This window comes from Choristoneura fumiferana, chromosome 9 (genome assembly GCF_025370935.1).
Source record: "Choristoneura fumiferana chromosome 9, NRCan_CFum_1, whole genome shotgun sequence".
Classification (NCBI taxonomy): domain Eukaryota; kingdom Metazoa; phylum Arthropoda; class Insecta; order Lepidoptera; family Tortricidae; genus Choristoneura; species Choristoneura fumiferana.
Window position 1 is genome coordinate 11,467,398 of NC_133480.1, and position 20,662 is coordinate 11,488,059.

At 41.3% G+C, this 20,662-nt stretch overlaps 2 protein-coding genes across 2 annotated transcripts; one reads left to right on the forward strand and one right to left on the reverse strand.

Annotated features, from left to right (window-relative positions):
- Positions 1 to 302: 302 nt before the first annotated feature.
- On the reverse strand, positions 303 to 8,919 carry AMPKalpha (AMP-activated protein kinase alpha subunit). The gene is made up of 7 exons (XM_074092379.1): positions 8,409 to 8,919; positions 7,058 to 7,363; positions 5,450 to 5,749; positions 4,582 to 4,777; positions 2,914 to 3,025; positions 1,223 to 1,342; positions 303 to 888 (listed from the first exon to the last, which is right to left on the reverse strand). Exons 1-7 carry the CDS (start codon positions 8,667 to 8,669, stop codon positions 627 to 629), a joined length of 1,557 nt encoding a protein of 518 aa, XP_073948480.1. The 5' UTR covers positions 8,670 to 8,919; the 3' UTR covers positions 303 to 626.
- Positions 8,920 to 9,981: 1,062 nt separating this feature from the next.
- LOC141431304 (uncharacterized) lies at positions 9,982 to 20,658 on the forward strand. The gene is made up of 10 exons (XM_074092421.1): positions 9,982 to 10,174; positions 10,767 to 10,892; positions 12,207 to 12,333; positions 13,171 to 13,265; positions 14,585 to 14,674; positions 15,261 to 15,379; positions 16,081 to 16,265; positions 16,693 to 16,895; positions 17,669 to 17,719; positions 17,799 to 20,658. The coding sequence occupies exons 1-10, from the start codon at positions 10,139 to 10,141 to the stop codon at positions 17,862 to 17,864; spliced, it is 1,098 nt and encodes a 365-aa protein (XP_073948522.1). The 5' UTR covers positions 9,982 to 10,138; the 3' UTR covers positions 17,865 to 20,658.
- Positions 20,659 to 20,662: the final 4 nt, after the last annotated feature.

The window sequence follows — 20,662 nt, forward strand, 5'->3', positions numbered from 1 at the left end:
GCACTCTCTTATGCGGGATTTACACTCTCGCCTCGCGTCTCGTCACGTATCTCGGCCCGCTCGGTGATCGATGGTAAATGAGCTTCCTGTTTAAACTCTCGTGGCGAGTTCTGTTGCCTTTGAGCTTACAACCTGCGTAGCACAAGGTTTAAACTCGAATGAAGCGAGAGCGCGAATGTAAACACCAAGTTCGCGTTCGTCGCAAGGTCCTTTGACTCGTGCCCAACGCCGGACGCCGGTGCTGCGAGGGGCGAGGCGAGGCGCGCGCGTCTGGTCATACTCTCACCTCGTACCTCGCCTCACGCCTCGTCTCGCGCCTCGTACGCGAGTGTAAATGCGGCATTACAGATATAGAAAGTGTTCTGAAATCAATACGCAATATTTCAGCCGATTATGGTTTACTTTGACTCAACACCTCTCTGTAAATATTTTCAATACATACAAAAGGCAAAGGCATTTTCAAAGGCATGACTACATTTTGAATCAAAATCCGCTGAAATATTCTATATTACAAGATTAATTTTAAATCAACATATATATCCATCGTTGACGTTGAAAAAGGTAAACCTTCTGGCCAGCTACTTAAATCCACTAATGCAGATTAAACAAAAGCATAGCATGGTAAGTTACCGTGCCAGCTGTATGATCAAAGCGGCGCACATTTCAAAGAATTCCATGGTGTGATGACCCTGAGGCTGCGTCATGGTCATGGCGGGCGGCGCCATCGGCGGCGGCGGCGCCATGGGGGACGCCATGGCGTCTTCCTCCGTGTCCTCCTTTTCCCCTGAGAGGGACTTGAAGTCTAGTAAGTATGACTTGTAGTCTACTTGGTACAGTTGTAGCGACATTTTCACGTATTTCGTTGTCATCTTATTTAAAGTTCGGACCCTGTGAATAATAATAGATGCATTTTTGTTGAAATTGTCATTTAAATAGCTTTGATGGTCATCTAATCTTTATACGCATATCAAATATCATGTTATTTGATCACTGAAAGTGAGTGAAATTCAACTTGCAAGATTTGACCTTAACCAAGTAACGAACAAAATTTACAGATTTCATGTTTATGACTGAGAAGAGCCCAAATAAACTCGCTTCGTAAAAAAACTGCATCGAAATCGGTCCATACGTTTCAGGGGTGCGATGCCAAAGACAGAGACATTGACGTCAAACTTATAACACCCCTCTCTTTGTTTCGGGGGTTAAAAGAATGAGAGCTTACCTAACATGGTATGGGTTGATGACTTTCCATTCATAGTCGAGCGCTTTCATAGCGCGAAACACTTCCAGCATTATGTCGTTGGGCTTGCTCTGAGATCGGATGCCCAAGTGCCATTTTGCTCTGTAATACACATATATAAAATTGTAACAGTATTTCCACAATACAAAAGTTAATATCGACGGATTTTTAAATCAACCTTGTATATCAAATTTTAAGACTCGTCGATATATATATAATACGGTATTTGACTATTTGTATATGTTTATAAATTAAAAACTACACAATGCCTGTTATAAAGTTATAAAGTTATAAAGGTTTGAAATCAAGATTAGACAGAGAATGACATACTGGCATGTGACGTCACACGCCAGTACCGCCATACTTGCTGCATAGAGAAAGCGTTTGAGAAAGAGACAGGTATAGATTTTTCAAAAACCCTATAAATCCAATTGTCAACCGATTTAAATTTTCTCTTCGCTAAACACTATCTGTATATCTATATTTCATAATAATATTAAGATATGGCAAAATCAGGAGTTGTCAAATACCATATTCTCGTACAAGTGATCGTTCGTTCAAACACCGTTGTAAACTATGAAAGGACCTGACCACAACACCACAGCGCGGCGTCGTAACGTGAAATGGCGCTGCGCCGTGGTGATGTACCCAGGCTCGAAATACTAGTGTAGTACAACCGAAACATATATTTTTTTTTATTCGACTGGATGGCAAACGAGCAAGTGGGTCTCCTGATGGTAAGAGATCACCACCGCCCATAAACATCTGCAACACCAGGGGTATTGCAGACGCGTTGCCAACCTAGAGGCCTAAGATGGGATACCTCACGTGCCAGTAATTTCACCGGCTGTTTTACTCTCCACGCCGAAACACAACAGTGCAAGCACTGCTGCTTCACGGCAGGATTAGCGAGCAAGATGGTGGTAGCAATCCGGGCGGACCTTGCACAAGGTCCTAGCACCTGTAAATGCCGAAACTGAAAGTTAATATAAGTTATGTCATAGAAGTCTTAAAATCGTTGAATAAAATATCGTTTGGGCGTTCTTTATTGACATATGAACAATTAAACATCCGTTATTCGTGTAAGTGGTAAAAAATTATTCCGCAATTCCATTTTCTACGAACAAACACGAACACCACTTTAATGAGCCAGCATGTGACTTTTATGCCGAAATTTATCGAAAATCGATAAAGTCGATTTTTTATTAATTTATGTATTATGAATTGATAATGCTGCACGTGAAACTGTGGCTATTTGTATGCAACATAGATGCATTTATCCTGTTTGACAAATAAACGTTTTGCAGGTGGTAGGACCCAAAGGTAGGACCTTGTGCAAGGTCCGCCCGGATTGCTACCACCATCTTGCTCGCTAATTCTGTCGTGAAGCAGCAGTGTTTGCACTGTTGTGTTTCGGCGTGGAGAGTAAGACAGTCGGTGAAATTACTGGCACGTGAGGTATCCCATCTTAGGCATCTTAGGTTGGCAACGCGTCTGCAATACCCCTGGTGTTGCAGATGTTTATAGGCGGTGGTGATCTCTTACCATCAGGAGACCCACTTGCTCGTTTGCCATCCAGTCGAATAAAAAAAAAACGTATTTGAATTTTTGAATTTTAACTGTAATTGCGGTCGGTCACTACATAATACATGGTTGACCGTCTTAAAGCTTACCGCTTGACGGGCGTGCGGGCGGGCTGCGCGGCCGGCGAGGTCTTCTCGCGGAGCGGCGCGATGCGCTCGGGGTGCGGCCGCGCGCTCTCCGACACCGCCGGGGGGGAGTTGCCTGCCGGACACCAGAACGAACATTTACCACCTGCCTACTACTAGACTGGCTTCTGTTTATTACACGTTCACAGCAAAGCGGTTGACTACTCATGCACTGTATCAAAAAAAGGTCCCAAGTTACATCACGATTTTCAAATGGTCAATCGAGCGCCACAATGTACTGCAACTTGTACGAGTTTTCTTACAGGTCTAAACTGGGCTTCAGAAAAACGGTTCCAGCGCCACTATTAGGGATACTTAGTCGTGGTGTGCGTGTGAGATTTACGAGTAGTATGCAATAGATAAATCTCTGGAAAAATTATTTAATAACCTCAATGATTCGTACACATTTTCCTCGGTAGCAACTTGTCAGTTTAGAGACACTAAATTTAGCATGGTATTTATGTGCAACGAAGACCACGATGTAATTATTTTTTTTTGGTATATCCATGGGAATTCTTGACAAATTTCGAAATTATCTGGACCTTATGGTTAACGCGAGCAAAGTCGCGGGTAAAAGCTAGTAATATAGTACTAATATATTAATAAATATCAATATTCCTATCCCAGCACCTCCACCAAACACGGCTAGAAAATGATATCGACATGGAAGGCCACCACGGATTTGCCGCGACTTGTAACGTTGAGTTGGCTAAAATTCGCGCTTGCTATTGACCATGAATTGACCACGCGAAATGCCTTTCTTTCCATATTATTCATCCTCTGCAGAACGTACCCAGGATCCCACAACAAAGAAAAATAAATAAACAAACATCCAAGGACAATGAGGGCTATCGGGTATGAATTTGCCACTAGAGGCGCTAGTGTAGCGTGAGGTCTCCGAAATGTCAAATCGCATAGTTTTTGGGTCAGCTACGCGGGTTTATTTATAATTAGAATAATTTTGTGAATATTTTGCAATATCTGAAATTAATTATGGCAAATATACGTCCCAGGGCAATGAATGTCTGTGTTTTGAGACAGTTTTGTCTTTCGGAAACCTTTGTCCTCCCTTTTTTCCGAACAAAACGGGGACTATGCAACACAGTGGCATGCTCGATATTTTTAAGGTACGGTTTTAAGGTGTATTAAATATGATTTTAATCTAAACTTTGTTTTCACGCCCGTAATAACAGACATTGAAAGCCATACTTAAAAACCTCACGCAACAGTGCGCCATCTAGTGAGACAAAAAACGATAGCCCTCATTGACATAGTCAAAAGTAAGTTAACCTTGTGTTATAGGTACGCAACAGAAAACCAAACAAATATCTCACCAATCATAAAAATAATCATATCAGGCTCATACCTGGTTCAACAAATATCGTTGGCAATACAGCGCGGTAATGCGGCGGGTATTTTCGGTACTTTTGTACCGGATGCGGGTCGGGTTGGGGTTTGACATGCGCAATAAAGAAAAGCGTTTTTAATGGAGCCAGATGTGGGTAGGTGTGTGTTTCTCGTTTATAGTTTAAGTTACCTGACGAAACTTGTTGTGGATTAGTAGTACCTATTTGTGATTTGATTATTCTTTTATTTTTTGACATAAATAAATTGACTGAACAAATATCTTACTGGCAACATAGAAGTCCTTGATCTCGGCTTTGGCAGCCTCGTCGGCGATACGCTTGTTGTCTATGACGAGGTGGTAGGCGATGGCGAGTTGATCGTGCGGGTCGCCGCTCAGCAGCGCGTTATGTACTTCGTGCTCTTTCACGCCGAACTTCTCGCAGACTTCTGTTATGGCTTCGGTGTCGATCACGCTGCTGTCCTGAGGATGTCATGACCAATGAGGGCTATCGCGTATGAATTCGCCGCTAGAGGCGCTAGTGTAGCGTGAGGTCACCGAAATGTCAAATCTCATAGTTTTTGGGTGAGCTACGCGAGTTTATTTATAATTAGAATATTTTTGTGAATATTTTGCAATATCTGAAATTAATTATGGCAAATATGCGTTCCGGAGCAATGAATGTCTGTGTTTTGAGACAGTTTTGTCTTTCGGAAACCTTTGTCATCCCTTTTTTCTACATTTTTTTATGAAACTATTGATCAAAAGAACTTTTTAAATCGTGTAATCTACAGATTGGTTTAGGTTAGGCTTATTTTATGAAAATCTTGTAAAGTTGAGAATTACCAAGAAAATTGCATTACAGCAAATGACCGTTATGTATTTCGTCCATTATTATTTTTAAACTTTATATATTTTGGTATGTACCCATAATTGAGGCATCTATAAAATTACTAAAGACAAATAGAGACAATTTTGGTTTATTAAGAAAGCATATTATGCTATGCTATTTTAAGTTTTGTTTTCTTTCGTACAATCGAAAAATGTCTGTGGGATGATTTTGTGCTACTAACGCAATTTTAGTTCTCTTTTTCCCCCTACTAATACAACCTAAAACAAAAGCTAGAACAGTATCATGGGTTTACAAGGAATTACCTGTTCAACAGGCGACGGGAACAGATACCCCGGCAAATCCTTCTGGAACCACTCATGCTTCTTGACATCCTCGATGCTGGCTCTCTTCATTGGGTCCACCTGCAGCGTCGTACACAGCAGGCTGACTACGGACTTGTTGAGATACTCCGGTATGGGGAAGATACCGGATTTGATCTTCCGGAAGAGGGTTGGTACATGCTCGTCGTCGAAGGGGAGAGTCCCGCAGAGCAAAGCATACAGGATCACACCGCACGACCACACGTCCACTTCTGGACCCGCGTACAGCTTGCCTGATATAACCTAGAAAAAGAGATTATTTTCAGTTTATATTAAACTAGCATTTCCCTGTTTGGATGTTTCTTTAGAATTGAAATCCTGGTGATTTCATTGGCGTCCAGTGAGGGTAGGCAGTGCCAGTAGCTGGACCCGCACGCACCCGTTGGCACTAGCAAAAGGGTAGGCAGTGCCAGTAGCTGGACCCGCACGCACCCGTTGGCACTAGCAAAAGGGTAGGCAGTGCCAGTAGCTGGACCCTCACGCACCCACTGGCACTAGCAAAAGGGTAGGCAGTGCCAGTAGCTGGACCCTCACGCACCCGCTGGCACTAGCAAAAGGGTAGGCACTAGGCAGTGCCAGTAGCTGGACCCGCACGCACCCGTTGGCACTAGCAAAAGGGTAGGCAGTGCCAGTAGCTGGACCCTCACGCACCCACTGGCACTAGCAAAAGGGTAGGCAGTGCCAGTAGCTGGACCCTCACGCACCCGCTGGCACTAGCAAAAGGGTAGGCACTAGGCAGTGCCAGCAGCTGGACCCGCACGCACCCGCTGGCACTAGCAAAAGGGTAGGCAGTGCCAGCAGCTGGACCCGCACGCACCCGCTGGCACTAGCAAAAGGGTAGGCAGTGCCAGCAGCTGGACCTGCACGCACCCGCTGCCACTTGCAAAAGGGTAGGCAACACTAGCGCAGCCATCCTTCATTGCACGCCAATGGTGATTTCACAAAATCGTAAAAAACGAAAAAAAACAATTACTTTGCTCACCCGCGACCTCATGATAGCTACGTTTATGCAAGAAATGTGTGTTCATGCAGTTCCTCCACCCCCACACTGTAAGAACACACACAAACCCATGTATCACCACCACCACCACACTACACTGACGCGTTTCGAACTCTATCAGTTTTCATCTTCAGAGCAACACAAACGTCCACCATCTACCAAATGATAGACTCATTTCATTGATATGGACCTCCACAAAGTAGCAAAGTAACTCCTGATTCAATAAATCATTTTAAAAACTAACATTTATAACTCAATATCGTAACATTGGGTTAAACTTGGCCTAGTGCGCGTGTAAGCCCTCATGCCAAAAACGACCGCATACGCGGAACAACCGCGAGTGTTGGGTGTAGGTAGTGTGACACTAGGGCAGTCCCATAAGGCCTGTGAGTGTGAGCGAGAGGTACCTTTAAAATAATTTATGACCCAGTTTGCACATTTGTAATGGCCGTAGTATAATCTGAACCACCCTATATCTTGTATCTTACAGGAAAATAAATGCAGGACCAAAGGGGAATAGGAATAAACAAATACTTCAGATCAAAACCAACCTCAGGAGCAGCGTAATTTGGTGATCCACACGAGGTCCTCAGGAATTCACCATCCATCATCATATTAGACAGGCCAAAATCAGCAATCTTGACATGCATGTTGTGGTCTAACAACAGATTCTCAGGTTTCAAGTCTCGGTGCACAATCATGTGTCGATGGCAGTAATCCACTCCTGATATAATTTGCTGGAAGAATCTGCGAGCCTCATGCTCCTGGAGCTTGCCTCTCTTAACTATATAGTCAAATAGCTCTCCACCAGAGACATATTCCATTATCATAAAGATATCAGTTGGGGTTGATATCACCTGGAAAAGTAGTGATAATTTTAACATCTTGTATGTCCAGGCACAGATATGTGCAAATTTAAGGCTACCATTTTCTATTTTTATTTTAATCTGGAGAATATGTATTCTTTGAACCAAAAGAGACGAATGCAGTTTTTTTTTACTTCTGACATATGAGGGGTTAATTTTTACCAAGATGGGATTCTAATAAATGGTGTGCACCTTAGGTATGATGCAATTAGACAACCACAATTTGGATTCAAGGGGCCAAACTGCTTTAAAATATACTTCTACTTTGTCACTGTTCTTACCTGGATAACCAGTGATTTATGTTTATTTTGAGATCTCAACAAGTTAAAAACATGTGAAAAAAAAACTAAATTAAAACTGAAAATCCTAATACTGACTTACAATCTATCTATATTTGATACAAGTACCTACAATATTTTAGTTGAAATGATTTTGCGCCAGGACTGTTAAGATTATATTTTCTAGTTCTATCTATCATAAATGCTAAGTATATTTATCTACTAAGTGGTCCCTTGATGCAATAACACCTAAAATACAATATTTTATTTATATCAAACATACCTAGACATTAAATAAGTATTAGATTTTATTTAAGTTTTGCAGGTTTTTGAAATTTATAATTTAATTTATTTTTATTTTCTGGTGAAATTCAAGTGAATATTTTCTTTTATGTAGTACCTGTATTTACATACCTACAATGTTACAAACAAATACAAAACACATGCTTTAGCTATGATAATGACTAAACTTATTCATGGGCCAAGGTTAGAAAATTACACTACATTAAAATAAAAACAAAGCTGATTCACCAAGCCCGAGTTTGTAATGGCTATATAAATTACAGATAGCAAAATTATTGCTGCTTGTATTTTAAATTCTAGGGGCTGTGTGTAGAGTTGCTCATATGCATATCGTAAAATTGAACACTTAAAAATATTGTCAACACTTAACTAAAGGCATGCATTGTTTACATTCTGGTATAATGACTATTTTATAGATGGGTATGATAAATTATAAATCAAATAAAAAAGCGTACCTGATACAGCTTGATGATATGCGGGTGCCGGAACAGCTTAAGGTTCTGAATTTCACGGCGAATCTTGCCAACGACATCAAGAGACTTGATTTTCTGCCGATTCAGGATCTTGACAGCGACCTTGTGTTTTGTCAGCTGGTGTTCCCCGATCTTCACCTTCCCGAAGGTCCCAACTCCCAGAGTGGCACCGAGCGTGTAGTGTCCTATCTTCACGATAGGCTGCACCCCGCTAGCCACTGGCTTGTCGGGTTTCTCCGACATTTTTACGAACCAAAATGTTACGTGACTCAATTAACCTAACATGGAGAGTACACCACTTTAGTACCACGATTTATATTGTAGCAGTCAGGGACATGGTTTTAGGTTCGAAATTAAAACGCAATACACAAAAAGCAGGAAACACGAGACTAAAAGAATATTTTTTGACAGACTGTCAACAAATGATTCGTGAAGTGCGAACCGCAAAAACAATTAGTGAAGGTTCCGTACGAATAGTCGACTACGTTTATGCAGCCATCACCTATCTATGTTTCACAAAAAAAAAAACAAAGAAAATATTTTTCTTATTTCGTAGTAGCCTTGCTGCTTCGTTTCGTTTTCAGTATGTATAAAGTACAGTCAAGTGCAAAGATAGATATCGACACGGCCAAAGTTACAAAAATATGTATACTTACATGATCTTAATTTTAAGTGCATAAAGTCGGGTATACATATTTTTGTAACTTTGGCCGTGTCGATATCTATCTTTGCACTTGACTGTGCCTACTCTGCGTGCCTTCGTTAAGCCCGCTCCACACTTACCCCGCGGATCGCGCGCAATGGCTGCGAAGGGGCGCGAACGCAGAGTGTAGAGCCGTTTCGCATATTCTTCGCGGTTTCGCGCTTTGTTCCCCAATTTTGGTCGGTTTTTTGTCCCGCGCGAAGCGCGAACGCGACGCGAACGTGCATGACTCCACACTCGCAGTCCGCGACGGTCAGTATTGTTCGAGTCGTTCGTGTTTGGACCTGCACCGTCGTTGTGAAATTGGTGAAAAAAATGAGCGTAACATGGACAAACGAGCTGGAGTTACAGTTTTTAGAATATTACATTATTCGCATAGTACACAAAACTCGCATAAAGTTAGGGACGCAGCAACAGCTACTTCAACGTACCTTTCATTTAACGTTGCGAACATAACTGTGAAAGTACCGCGAACGAACCATTGCGAGTGTAGAGTCGTTGTTAAATTCGCGGCAAGTTCGCTCCGCGAAATCGCGCCGTGATCCGCGGACTAAGTGTAGAGCGCCCATTATATACGGCGGATCTCTATTTCTTGCAAGCAGTGTAAAGAAAGAACTTTAAAGACTGCGTTCGAAATAAACGAATATTGCTTTACCTTGAAACACTTCATACGAGTTGTTTTTGAAGATCTATTTAAATTTTTCAGTATAATAATAATATCACTGCATTACGGCATTACAGGCACCAGTATTGTAGAGAAAATTTATATAAACAACATGTTTTATTGATTAGTAATTAGTAATAAAAAGTAAGGTAAAATGTCAAGTGTTTGGAACTGGCAACAATTTTGGCAAGAACCAAGAACGGCGCATAGCCCCGCCCTCCTCATTCCCCGCTCCGCTCGCCGTTCGACCATTGCATACTTTTCGACGAGCTGTCGTAAAATATCAATATTTTGGGATTTTGATGTGTTTTTTACTCAATTTCTGTGAAATTTTACATCTTCACGATGGACAAGTGTGGAATATGCATGAAACCCGCCGTTGTAAGTGTTTACTTGCGAATTCTGTACGATCTTTTGTGTAATTCCTTATTTCTTTTTTTGTTTTCTTTAGATTGTTATAAAAATAACGCCTTTATAAGAACTTTCGGCTGGTTTAGCTTAACAGTAATCGTTTCTTGGTGAGGCTAAGCAGTTTTTTGGAGGTGAAATCATATTTATTCAGCGCTTTATGTCCATGAAAGCAAAAAAAACATCTCGAAACCTGCCGCGTATTTTTTTTTATTTCTTTCCTGGCCTGGCCGTGTGTTTTTTTACGTCTGGCTCAGCTCGGTATAAAAAACAACTGGCTTGTTTTTTTCTGGGCATGAATAGGCAGTCACTTTATTGCTGCAGTTGAATATCAACCTACATTGGTTTGCTCAAGTAACAAAAATATAATGTAAATTTAGTATAATTTTAGAATATGTACCTACTATATTATATATTTTATGTCTTCGATTTTACTCATACGCACATTACACATTATTTACCAATTATAAAAACTGTATATTTTAATAAAATTTAAGTTCTGTATTTATCACTTTTTATTTTCTTTTGTCAACTTTTTTATTTATAAAACTTTTTTAATTTCCAGCAGTTGTTTGAGACGGGCAAGGATGGTGTGTATGCATGCTTTAAATGTCAACCACTTGTCCCTGAGGTGACAATAGATGACAGTGTAGCTGCCGATGATGCTTCAGACCCCTTGGAGGTCTCAGAGGTATAAACCCTAAAATTAAGTTTAACTGTAGGATTAGAAATACCTTTTTCAGTCATTAAAACATTTTTTTATAATCCTATGAAATGTAGGTCTTTTCTTATAGGGCCCATACATTAAACTATGATGACTGAACTAAATGGTTTCATTGATAGAACTTGAGATTACTACTTGGTAAATAATGTTTTGGCCTAATAATAAAAAAAAGTAATTATACATAAGTAGACTATTATTGTTTAAGGTCAAATATTGTAACATTCACAAACTTGGCTAGTGCCAGACATGACAAATATGAGAGATATAAAAAAATACTTTTTAGTATTCAATACCTGAAGCCATATTACTACTGTTGCTTCACTGTCTGTCTGTCCGGTTGGCACATATGATGTGTAATTCTATTGCCTCTAGTTGTTCTAGAAATAATAATTAAAATACTAATTTAAGAATTAAGAAACTCTTATCCTCCTGAGTCCCCCGTCCTCACTTGAGGACATTAAAAAATAATAATTTGAACTTTACTTGATTGATATTTGGTTCAAATTGTGAAAACAGAAATTTTACCTTGGGCCTCAGGAGGGCTACAGTCAGCATCAAAAGTAGTGGATCACTTTTCACTTTTTTGTTTTAACACATTTCGCTCATCCAGTAGAAAAATGATATATTTACAAGAAAACAAGTTTTAGATTTTAAATTTATGGTTTGATATCTTTAAATCACTTTTTTCTGTAATCATTACAAAGCAATTGTGTGGATGTTCTGTTGGATGAGTGATTTGTTAAATTTGAATGGTGTTAAGTAGTTGCTGTAAAACAACAAAGAACAAAAGTATGCAGCTACTTTTGATGCTGACCATACCAGAAACAATTTATTTTTTATTTTATTTACAAAATTTAAATGTGTTCCCTAAAAATGACTCTTGTAATCTCTATTATCAATTATCATTCCAAGTTTGGTTTGTGAAGTTTGGTTTAACTGTTACAGAGATAGAAGCAAAAGAAAGGGGGAAAAACTAAAAAAATGTTTTCTATCTCCATTACACTTAATTAAACATACAATTCTCAACTTCAGAATGATAATAGACATAAATCTACTGCAGACCTATATAAGATATATAAGATGGCTAGATCTTAGATGTCCCAATAGTGTTGTAAAGTGTCAGTGTAAGGGTAGGAGACGCGACGCAGCGTTTTTTATCGAGAAAATAAAATATACCAAACGAGTTTGCAATATTTTCTCAATGAGATGAGCAGCGTCGCGTCTTGCCATGAACTGATCATTTAAATAGTTAGATTTGTACACAAGTAGGGCTGGTTGCAGGAATACAATGACACCTCACTGTACTGTGGCATTTGCCACAAGACCTTTCAGAAGAACATTCAACTGCAGAATCATCTCCGCAACCACCGCGCCGAACGCCGGTTCGTCTGCACTTACTGCAATAAAGGTACATTTATGACATAAATAGAGATACCATATTCTCGTGAAAGTATCACCAGAGGCAGCGGTAGACGACGTGGGGCTCAGTCCATGGCCTCGCGGTCTAGGGGGCCTCGCGCCTCGAAAGTTTTCGTCATTGTATGGTGTGCCATAAGAGGGCCTCGCAAAATCTATCTTGCCATTGTAGTGTTTATTGTAGTACACTGGTAGTCTTTGTGCTGGCGAGTTAGAACAACATTTGATTGAATATAAGCTCCTTTCCATCTATCTATTCCAAATTATCTCAAGATGTTTTTGAAATTTGAGATATTTACTTTAGCCCTAGAAACAGTTATTTGCAAGCAACAAATAATTATTTGGCTCAACATGTAACTTCCCAGTTACCTGCTTTGTTCAAAACTTCAGCACGCCATTATTCGAAGACTACTTAGTCGCAGCAGCTAATCTATTAAATTTATTATGAATCGTAGTAATAACAGACCAGTGACTCTCCTTGAGTTGTTGGTGGGGAGACTGAGGACAGTTGTGACAGAGGAGAGTAGTGACAATGCCGATTTTTTTGAACTTGTTAACTGCTAGTTCGCAATAGAATAGCAAGCGTTTGTTAGTTCAGGTCTCGAGCTATCAAACACGTGCTGTTACGAGCTTGCTAGCAGTAAATAAGTTCCCAAAAATCGACGATGTCACAACTCTCTTCTGTCACAACTCTCCTCGGTCTCCCCTACTCACGGGCGGTGGTGATCATTCCCAGATGACCCGCATTGTTCGTTTGCGTCCCTCTCATAAAAAAAAACTAGATCAAACCTGATTGCGTTACTAAAAATGTACATTTCTGTGTCGGCAGCGTTTTCTCAGTCCAACAACCTTCGAGCGCACCTTCGTATCCACACTAATGAACGCCCTTACAAGTGCACTGAGTGTGGGAAAGCATTTACCCAGGTAATGTGACCCTCGATTATATTTAGCGTAATATTAGACGTGTCTCCATCTCGCGCGGCAAACCTGTTTACCTCAGGTTCGAATTGCCACGCAAGCGAATGTTCTTCCGTGCGTGATGGAGACATAGCTTTAGAGCAGCGGTTCTTAACCTTTTAGTCAGGAGGGACCACTTGACAAAATTTCTGTCTTGCCATGGACCACCAACTGTTTGATAATATACGGTAAAAGTAAAATTATAAATAAATGAACTGTTGCGACCGCTACTTGACTGGCGCGTCGTTTTGTCAATTCGTTGTTGATGGCTTCGCCACTTCGAGTTCTTCCAGGGACCACCGGTTTAGAACCACTGCTTTAGAGACTGCCTATATTATAATACATTACCCATTCGCCCAACTTTCGGTTGCGTTAATTGCTGTGTCATACACCTAAGGTCCAGTACCTACAGACGGACTGCATTCCAACTGCAACGTAACCGCTACTGCCGACTGCCCACAACTGCACTCTGACTGTAATGAGGGCTATCGCGTATGAATTCGCCGCTAGAGGCGCTAGTGTAGCGTGAGGTCTCTGAAATGTCAAATCTCATAGTTTTTGGGTGAGCTACGCGGGTTTATTTATAATTAGAATAATTTTATGAATATTTTGCATTACCTGAAATTAATTATGGCTGCGTTACGGGGCAATGAATGTCTGTGTTTTGAGACAGTTTTGTCTTTCGGAAACTTTTGTCCTCCCTTTTTTTCCGTAAAAAAACGGGACTTCGCAACACAATGGTTGCTCGATATTGTTATGGTACGGTTTATAGGTGTATTAAATATGATTTTAATTTAAACTTGGTTTTCACGCCCGTAATATCAGACTTTGAAAGCCACTCTTAAAAACCTCATGCAACAGTGACGCCATCTAGAAAGACAAAAAACGATAGCCCTCATTGAAATGTATGGGCATTCGGCAGTTTGCAGTTACGTTGCAGTTGGAATGCAGTCCGTCTGTACTGGCCCTAACCACTCAACTGATCGTAAGGCAGAGCACAGGGACGGGGACGTGCGCTCACCGCCGCGGTTTCAAGAGTACCTAATGTCGACGCCGACCCGACGCCAACCAATTCATGTCATAAATGGGCATGATTTGATTTTACACTGAACACATTCATAGATTATTAAATTTTCAAGCTAGAGGTAATTTTTGTGGGCAGGCAATTTCACTATGTTTTTTTTTGTGTAGGTAGGTAATAGAGATTATAATCCCCATCTATTACAGATATAGGTTTATTCCTGGGATTGGCATTTATGGTTGAATTAAATCTGGTACTCTTGCAGGTGACGAACTTGAACAACCACGTGCGTCTGCACACGGGCGAGCGGCCGTTCGTGTGTCCGGAGCCGGGATGCAATAAGGCGTATGCGCAGGTACAGACTCAGACTCAGAGGTACTCGATGACCAATTATAAGGAGCGGCCATACCGCTGCGTGACGACTTTTGTTCGGTAAAGTCCTGACGTTTACGGCACGTCAATGCGATTCCGTATTTTAAGCAGCGGTGTGGAGAGCATGCGATAAAAACGGTGCGCATACGGTGCGTCACTGCGATTCCGTACCGTCACCGTTTTTTAAGCAGCGGTATGGCCGCTCCTTTACACTGCAGACAGCTCTTTAAAGTAGGAAATATTTGGCCCCTTCCAGTTCTGGTTATGTAAGATCGACAACGAGACACTGACTACGAAGCTTGAGGCCCTGGATTCGATCCCCGGTCAGGGCAGACATTTATTTGTATGAATAATACGAATGTTTGTTTTCGACTCTTGGACGTGACGTGACATAAGTATGTTTATCAATTGCCTAGTACCCATAATCCATGCTTTGCTTAGTTTGGGACTAGGTCAATTGGTGTCAATTGTCCCATGATATTTAATTATTTAGGATGGTTATGTAGGATGAACAAGGTTCAGGGCGTTCTGTGATGTGTGTGTGTAGTGTAAGCCCTGTGTGTCGTCAGGTAACGAACCTGAACCAGCACCGCAAGCGGCACCTGGGCGGGCGGCCCGTGGAGACCACCTACGACTGCACCATCTGCGGGCAGCAGTTCCAGCAGCGGAACCACATGTACTCGCACAGGTCAGTCGCTGGATAAACGCGGCGATTAATCGCGTTCGCTGTCTCATTATACCACCGTTGATGCCGTGTCAGAAACCACGGTGATTGTTTTTCATTGGCGCACTGGTTTTGATCCTTTTTGGGTCTTTCCAAACCTATCGACGCGGACGGCGAGGGTGGGTAGACACGTCGAGGGGAAAATGGGTTTAATGCAAAAAAAAAAATCTTAAAGCTTAAAATTAAATCAATCTTAATTTGCCTACACCGTGACAATTAACAGAGTCGGATCTACAATTTGGCCATTTTAGGATTATTACGTCAAAGTCAATATAAAATAGTATATTTGACTTCGGCACAAAAATTGCAGATACGACTCTGTTAATTGTCACGGTCTTAAAAAAATGACTGCCATAATTTTTTTTAAAATATTAATTATATATTTACACAATGTGCCTAGGTAATAATGTATAAAATATTTACATAATATTTAATATTATGTGTTTTATTTAAAATATAGGCTTTAGTTCATTTGGCTACCTAGGTATCTAACGTACAGTACGTATAAGTAAGGAGTAAAAATACTATGTCTAAATACTTTCTCCCGGCAACACGAAAATTAATTGTTCTTTTGTAAACATTACCAACTGACGTGTCCGCAAAATGGCTCCTCTAGTGCTATGTTTGCTAATGAGCTGTGCCCTTCAAACGAGGCGTGTTTGCAGACGCGAGGCGCACTACGAGGTGCGCAGCGGGGCGCGCGCGCGGCACACGTGCAAGCTGTGCGACCTCGCGTTCGCCACCGAGCGGCAGCTCGTCGCGCACGTCGCCGAACACGTTCCCGAGCCCGCAGGAGCCGCCGCCGCCGCCGACGACGACGACGACGCGCCCGACGATGACGACGAAAACAGTCAGTATCCACCACATAAATACAAAGTTAAAGAATCACAGCCGACTCCTTCTCACTATGCCATCTTATGGCTGCCTGTCCACTGGAGCGGAGAGAGTGGATAATGCAGGATGGAGTTGCGGGCTGTGCCAGTCCATAGACGCGGAGCTAGTGGAGCGGAGTTACGGTTTTTCCCCGTTTCACCGACCCTCTTCCGTTCTTCTCTTCCTCGCACCGCGTCCTCACTCCGTTTCCTGGTTTTGAATGAATTCCTAAACTGGTAAACAACTCCTTGTTCACCGAAGAGGAGCGGAGATTTTATGTAATTCTAACGGTGGATTTTTATTTCGCTCACTTCTCCGCTGCCTCGCTCCGGTCCAGTGGTCGCCTTCCGGCTGATGACGATGATGAGTTGTTGGTCGTCGGCTAATTGGTCGTGTTGTTCCAGGCGCGGGCACGTTCGCGTGCGTGTTCTCGTCGTGCGCGGCGCGGCTGGCGTCGCCCCGCGCGCACACCGAGCACCTGCTGCGCGCGCACCAGCTGCGCCTGCACGCCGCGCGCACGCCCGCGCCCGCGCCCGCGCCCGCGCCCGCGCCCGCGCCCGCGCCCGCGCCCGCGCCCGCCGCCCCGCGCCGCGGCCGCCCGCCCAAGGTGCGCCCACACCAATACCAAATTTCATCGGCCCAGGCCGCACTACGGTTTTTTCCCGCAAGCGGTAAACCGTCAAATCGCGAAACCACCCAAGATGCACACTGCGATTAAAAACCGCGAAACTGGCCACATTTTCACAGTTTAAAGATGGATGTATACGACATAATTACGACGCCACAATAATAACGCAACGGCTATTGTCGGCGGCGGTCTGCCGAATAGTGACAGAAACCGCCTGCGGTTACCGCGTCAATGTGTGCGCGCCAGTATAAGCTGGGTTACATATTTTGGCGCGGTTTTTTCCCGCGCGCCGATCTGTAACAAATCGCGGTTTTAAAATCAGTCGCGTGAAAAAGCCGCCAATGCGGCCGCTTGCATTAGTTTACCTGATTCATAAAGTCCCGCGGCGGTTTGGCCGTAGTGCGGTCTAGGCCAGACCTGTTCAGCGGTTTAAAGGAACAAGGCTCCAAGATCTGTACCGTGCATTTTGACACTCAAACCGCCAGGGTTTCCCAACCTTTATTTTGCCGAGCCTCCCCGAACCAAAAATATGGCAACCTACCTATTACGCCCCCCTGTCATTTCTCTACGCCCCCCCTGCTTGGGACGTCCTGCATCACGCAATGTCGATGTCGTATATAAGTACCTATATTATACCAAATAAGTGCTTTAACATATTTTAAGATAAAAACTGTTTCTTTTATTTTGTCATTAACTCTAATTTAAAAATTAACTGTGTCTAAACAAGTAATAACATATCATTTCCTTTTCAGACTATGAAAATGGAATCAATCGACATCAAAGAAAACTCAATATTTAACGACGTAAGCATAATAAAATAAACATTTACTTATATCTGACTGCTCTCCTCACTCGAGTTTCTAATGGGAACATTAATTTCAGGTAAAAATCATAAAGGAGGAATCCCAGTTTCTCCCAAAGTTAAAAGTGCAGAGTTTGTTCCAGTGAGTTACACAGGATGCTCGTAACACGGTGGACTTTTTCAGCTAAGCGTTACGTGTAGGGCTTACGGGCCTTGTTATATGTAACTTCGAATCTAACATAGAATTATAACGTGGACGATGCGGTTCGGAGAAAATGTTAATTTAACATGAATGTTCATTTCCAAGCTTCGTTTAGTAACAATTAGATATCTACACACTGCAATCGAATAATAAGGATACTTTCGTACAAGAGAGGTTTTTAATTGAATAAAGAAGCAAAGGGAAAAGAGCCCCGTCAAATGGACATATTTTTACAGAAACACCTAATTATGATTGACAGATTCAATTGTAATTAAATTATACGTTAAAAATAAATCAGATTTTATTTACTTTATGGTTTCGTACACGTGAGTATTGTTTTATACTAATGCATTATCGAAAAGCGTAGTAAAGGCCGATAAGGATGCAATATCAATAATACAATATACACACTAATTGTAGATTTTATTTGTACAAATAAATTTAATCGTGTTCACTGTAACACGTTTACACAATAATATACTGAGCAGCAAGCAATCTGGCCCTCAAATGTATGCAGTAATAGGTAATTTTGTATGGAGTGTGGGCCAAGTCTTGTGCCGCTCAGTAAATTTTATTACAGATGTTATGTTCTAAGCTACGAGTAAAGGCGATGCAATTTTTAATATTAGAGTGTAAATTTAACATTATGTGAATCCAATGATTATTAAATTTTATAAATTTGTTAACATTGTTTTTTGCTACAAATAAAATCAGTTTTTAACTTTGCATGCATATTGTAGAGCAAGCTCCTCTATTAATTGTAAGGGCGCATTTTTTAATCGAACACCGTACACCTGCGATTCCACAATGTATTTATCTAAATTTTAAAACTTAATGTGATTTAATGTAAAGCTATTGATAGATTGTTTAAATATAGTCGTAAGAAACAACCTTAAGAGCGTTTATTCCGGCTGAGCTGGCAACGTTGCATTTTTGTTAGTTTTTCTCGATTATTCCATAAAAATTTAATGAGAATTAAAAATGTTTTCTGATAAAACACTTCTTAATATATAAGTTAATGTGTCTACTCCAATAATTATTCGTCATAGACTTTTATATTCCTTAGGAATAATCGAGAAAAACTAACAAAAATGCAACGTTGCCAGCTCAGCAGGAATAAACGCTCTTAAAGTTAGAAATAAGCACGATCATGTTTCTGTACGGAAAAGTAAAGGCAGTAGACACTATCTGTGAAAATTACAACACGTTTAATTATGTTTTCATTCAAATGCATAACAACGTTAATAATACTAATTCAATCTAATGTTATTTTCATTGATACAGTGCAGTTAAAGGCGGTGTACGTTAAGATGGCATAGGCAGAGTTTTTTTACGAAAATAGAATTATAATGTATTAGTAGAGCTCAACACGCGTAGACAGCGGTTGCGAGCGGCACGAAGACGTTGGTTTTAATTTTGGAACTAGCATGAAATTGCCGCACGACGAACCGGGTACCAAAAAAGCGTGGCGGCAGCGGGGGGCGAAGAATCGTTGCGTTTGTAGTTGTTTATATTGTTATATGGACTCTTTATTTACTCTTTTTATGCAATGAGACTCAGGTACAGTCAACTAAAAAGATTGTTATTTTATGTTAATTTAACAAAGTCGTGTATACATATTTTTGTAATTTCGGCCGCATCTATCTTTTTAGTTGACTGTACATGTTATTTAGACACTCTTATTTATTATCATTTTTATAGCACGACGCAGGTCCGCGTCCGATTTCTACAAAAAATTGACCACGCGTACTGAGCTTTACAGAATGACAGTCAACTATTTGGCAGGGCGTGTAATGTGACATATTGACGTACACGGTTTTTCGCTAATATCTGCCAGAGCGTGTTTATAATTTGTATATAAGTGTATTTACGTTTACCAGTCAGTGGGTAAAGGCGCTGGCACACTACTAAAACGCGACGCCACACCACGTCGTCCGATGCATGTTTCTGTCTGTAACTGACCATCCCACTAATATAAATGCGAAAGTTTGTAAGTCTGTTTGTTTGTTACTTCATCACATCTAAACCGCTGATGAAATTCGTTATACAGATAGTTTGTGTACCGGCGAAAGACAGCGACGGTGATACTGCAATACCGCGTAACTAGCATTTTCCATAAGGTATAATTTTCACTGTCAAAACAGTACAATGTTAGTACAGTGAAAATTAAGCAGCGTTTCCACCAGAGATGTGAGAGGATGTGTTGCGAGGAATATGTTTTTCATTAACCAATAGAAACGCTTCATTTACCTCGCCTCGCTCCGCTCAGCTGTTTCTAACAGAGATGTGCTGTGCGAGGATGTGTAAATGATGCGTTTCTCAACGCTGCTTAATACCTTATGGAAAAAGCTAGTTACGCGGTTTTGCAGTATCACCGACGTTAGGATAGTTTTTATCCCGGAAAATAGCATAGTTACCCCGAGATAGCGAAAATATAAATTCTACGAAGACGGAGTCGCGGGTAACAGGCTAGTAATAAATACGTGGGGCTGATTAGTACTGACACGTGTCGGAGGATGGCGTGTCGTAAGCGACCAGCACTTGATGCAATAGTTACGAGTATGTTAGGCTAAGGTGCAAATGTTCCTATGAGTGTTAGAGTATCTGATCATATAGTATGGTATATGCCGCGCGTTGTACAGTCGACCATTATAGTTCTAGCCTTGTTAAGTGTCAGTATTTCTGAGATTTTTCTATTAACATACAAGTATGGTATCAAAATATACATATTTCAAGTATCGG

Coding starts and splice junctions, on each gene's coding strand:
- AMPKalpha (XM_074092379.1), bottom strand. CDS start 8,669: ATGTCGGAGAAACCCGACAAGCCAGTGGCTAGCGGGGTGCAGCCTATC. Junction 4,778..5,449: donor TCCCGTCGCCTGTTGAACAG/GTAATTCCTTGT, acceptor TGACATCCTCAG/GACAGCAGCGTGATCGACAC. Junction 889..1,222: donor ATCAACCCATACCATGTTAG/GTAAGCTCTCAT, acceptor TATTATTCACAG/GGTCCGAACTTTAAATAAGA.
- LOC141431304 (XM_074092421.1), top strand. CDS start 10,139: ATGGACAAGTGTGGAATATGCATGAAACCCGCCGTT. Junction 12,334..13,170: donor CTGCACTTACTGCAATAAAG/GTACATTTATGA, acceptor CTGTGTCGGCAG/CGTTTTCTCAGTCCAACAAC. Junction 15,380..16,080: donor AACCACATGTACTCGCACAG/GTCAGTCGCTGG, acceptor GCGTGTTTGCAG/ACGCGAGGCGCACTACGAGG.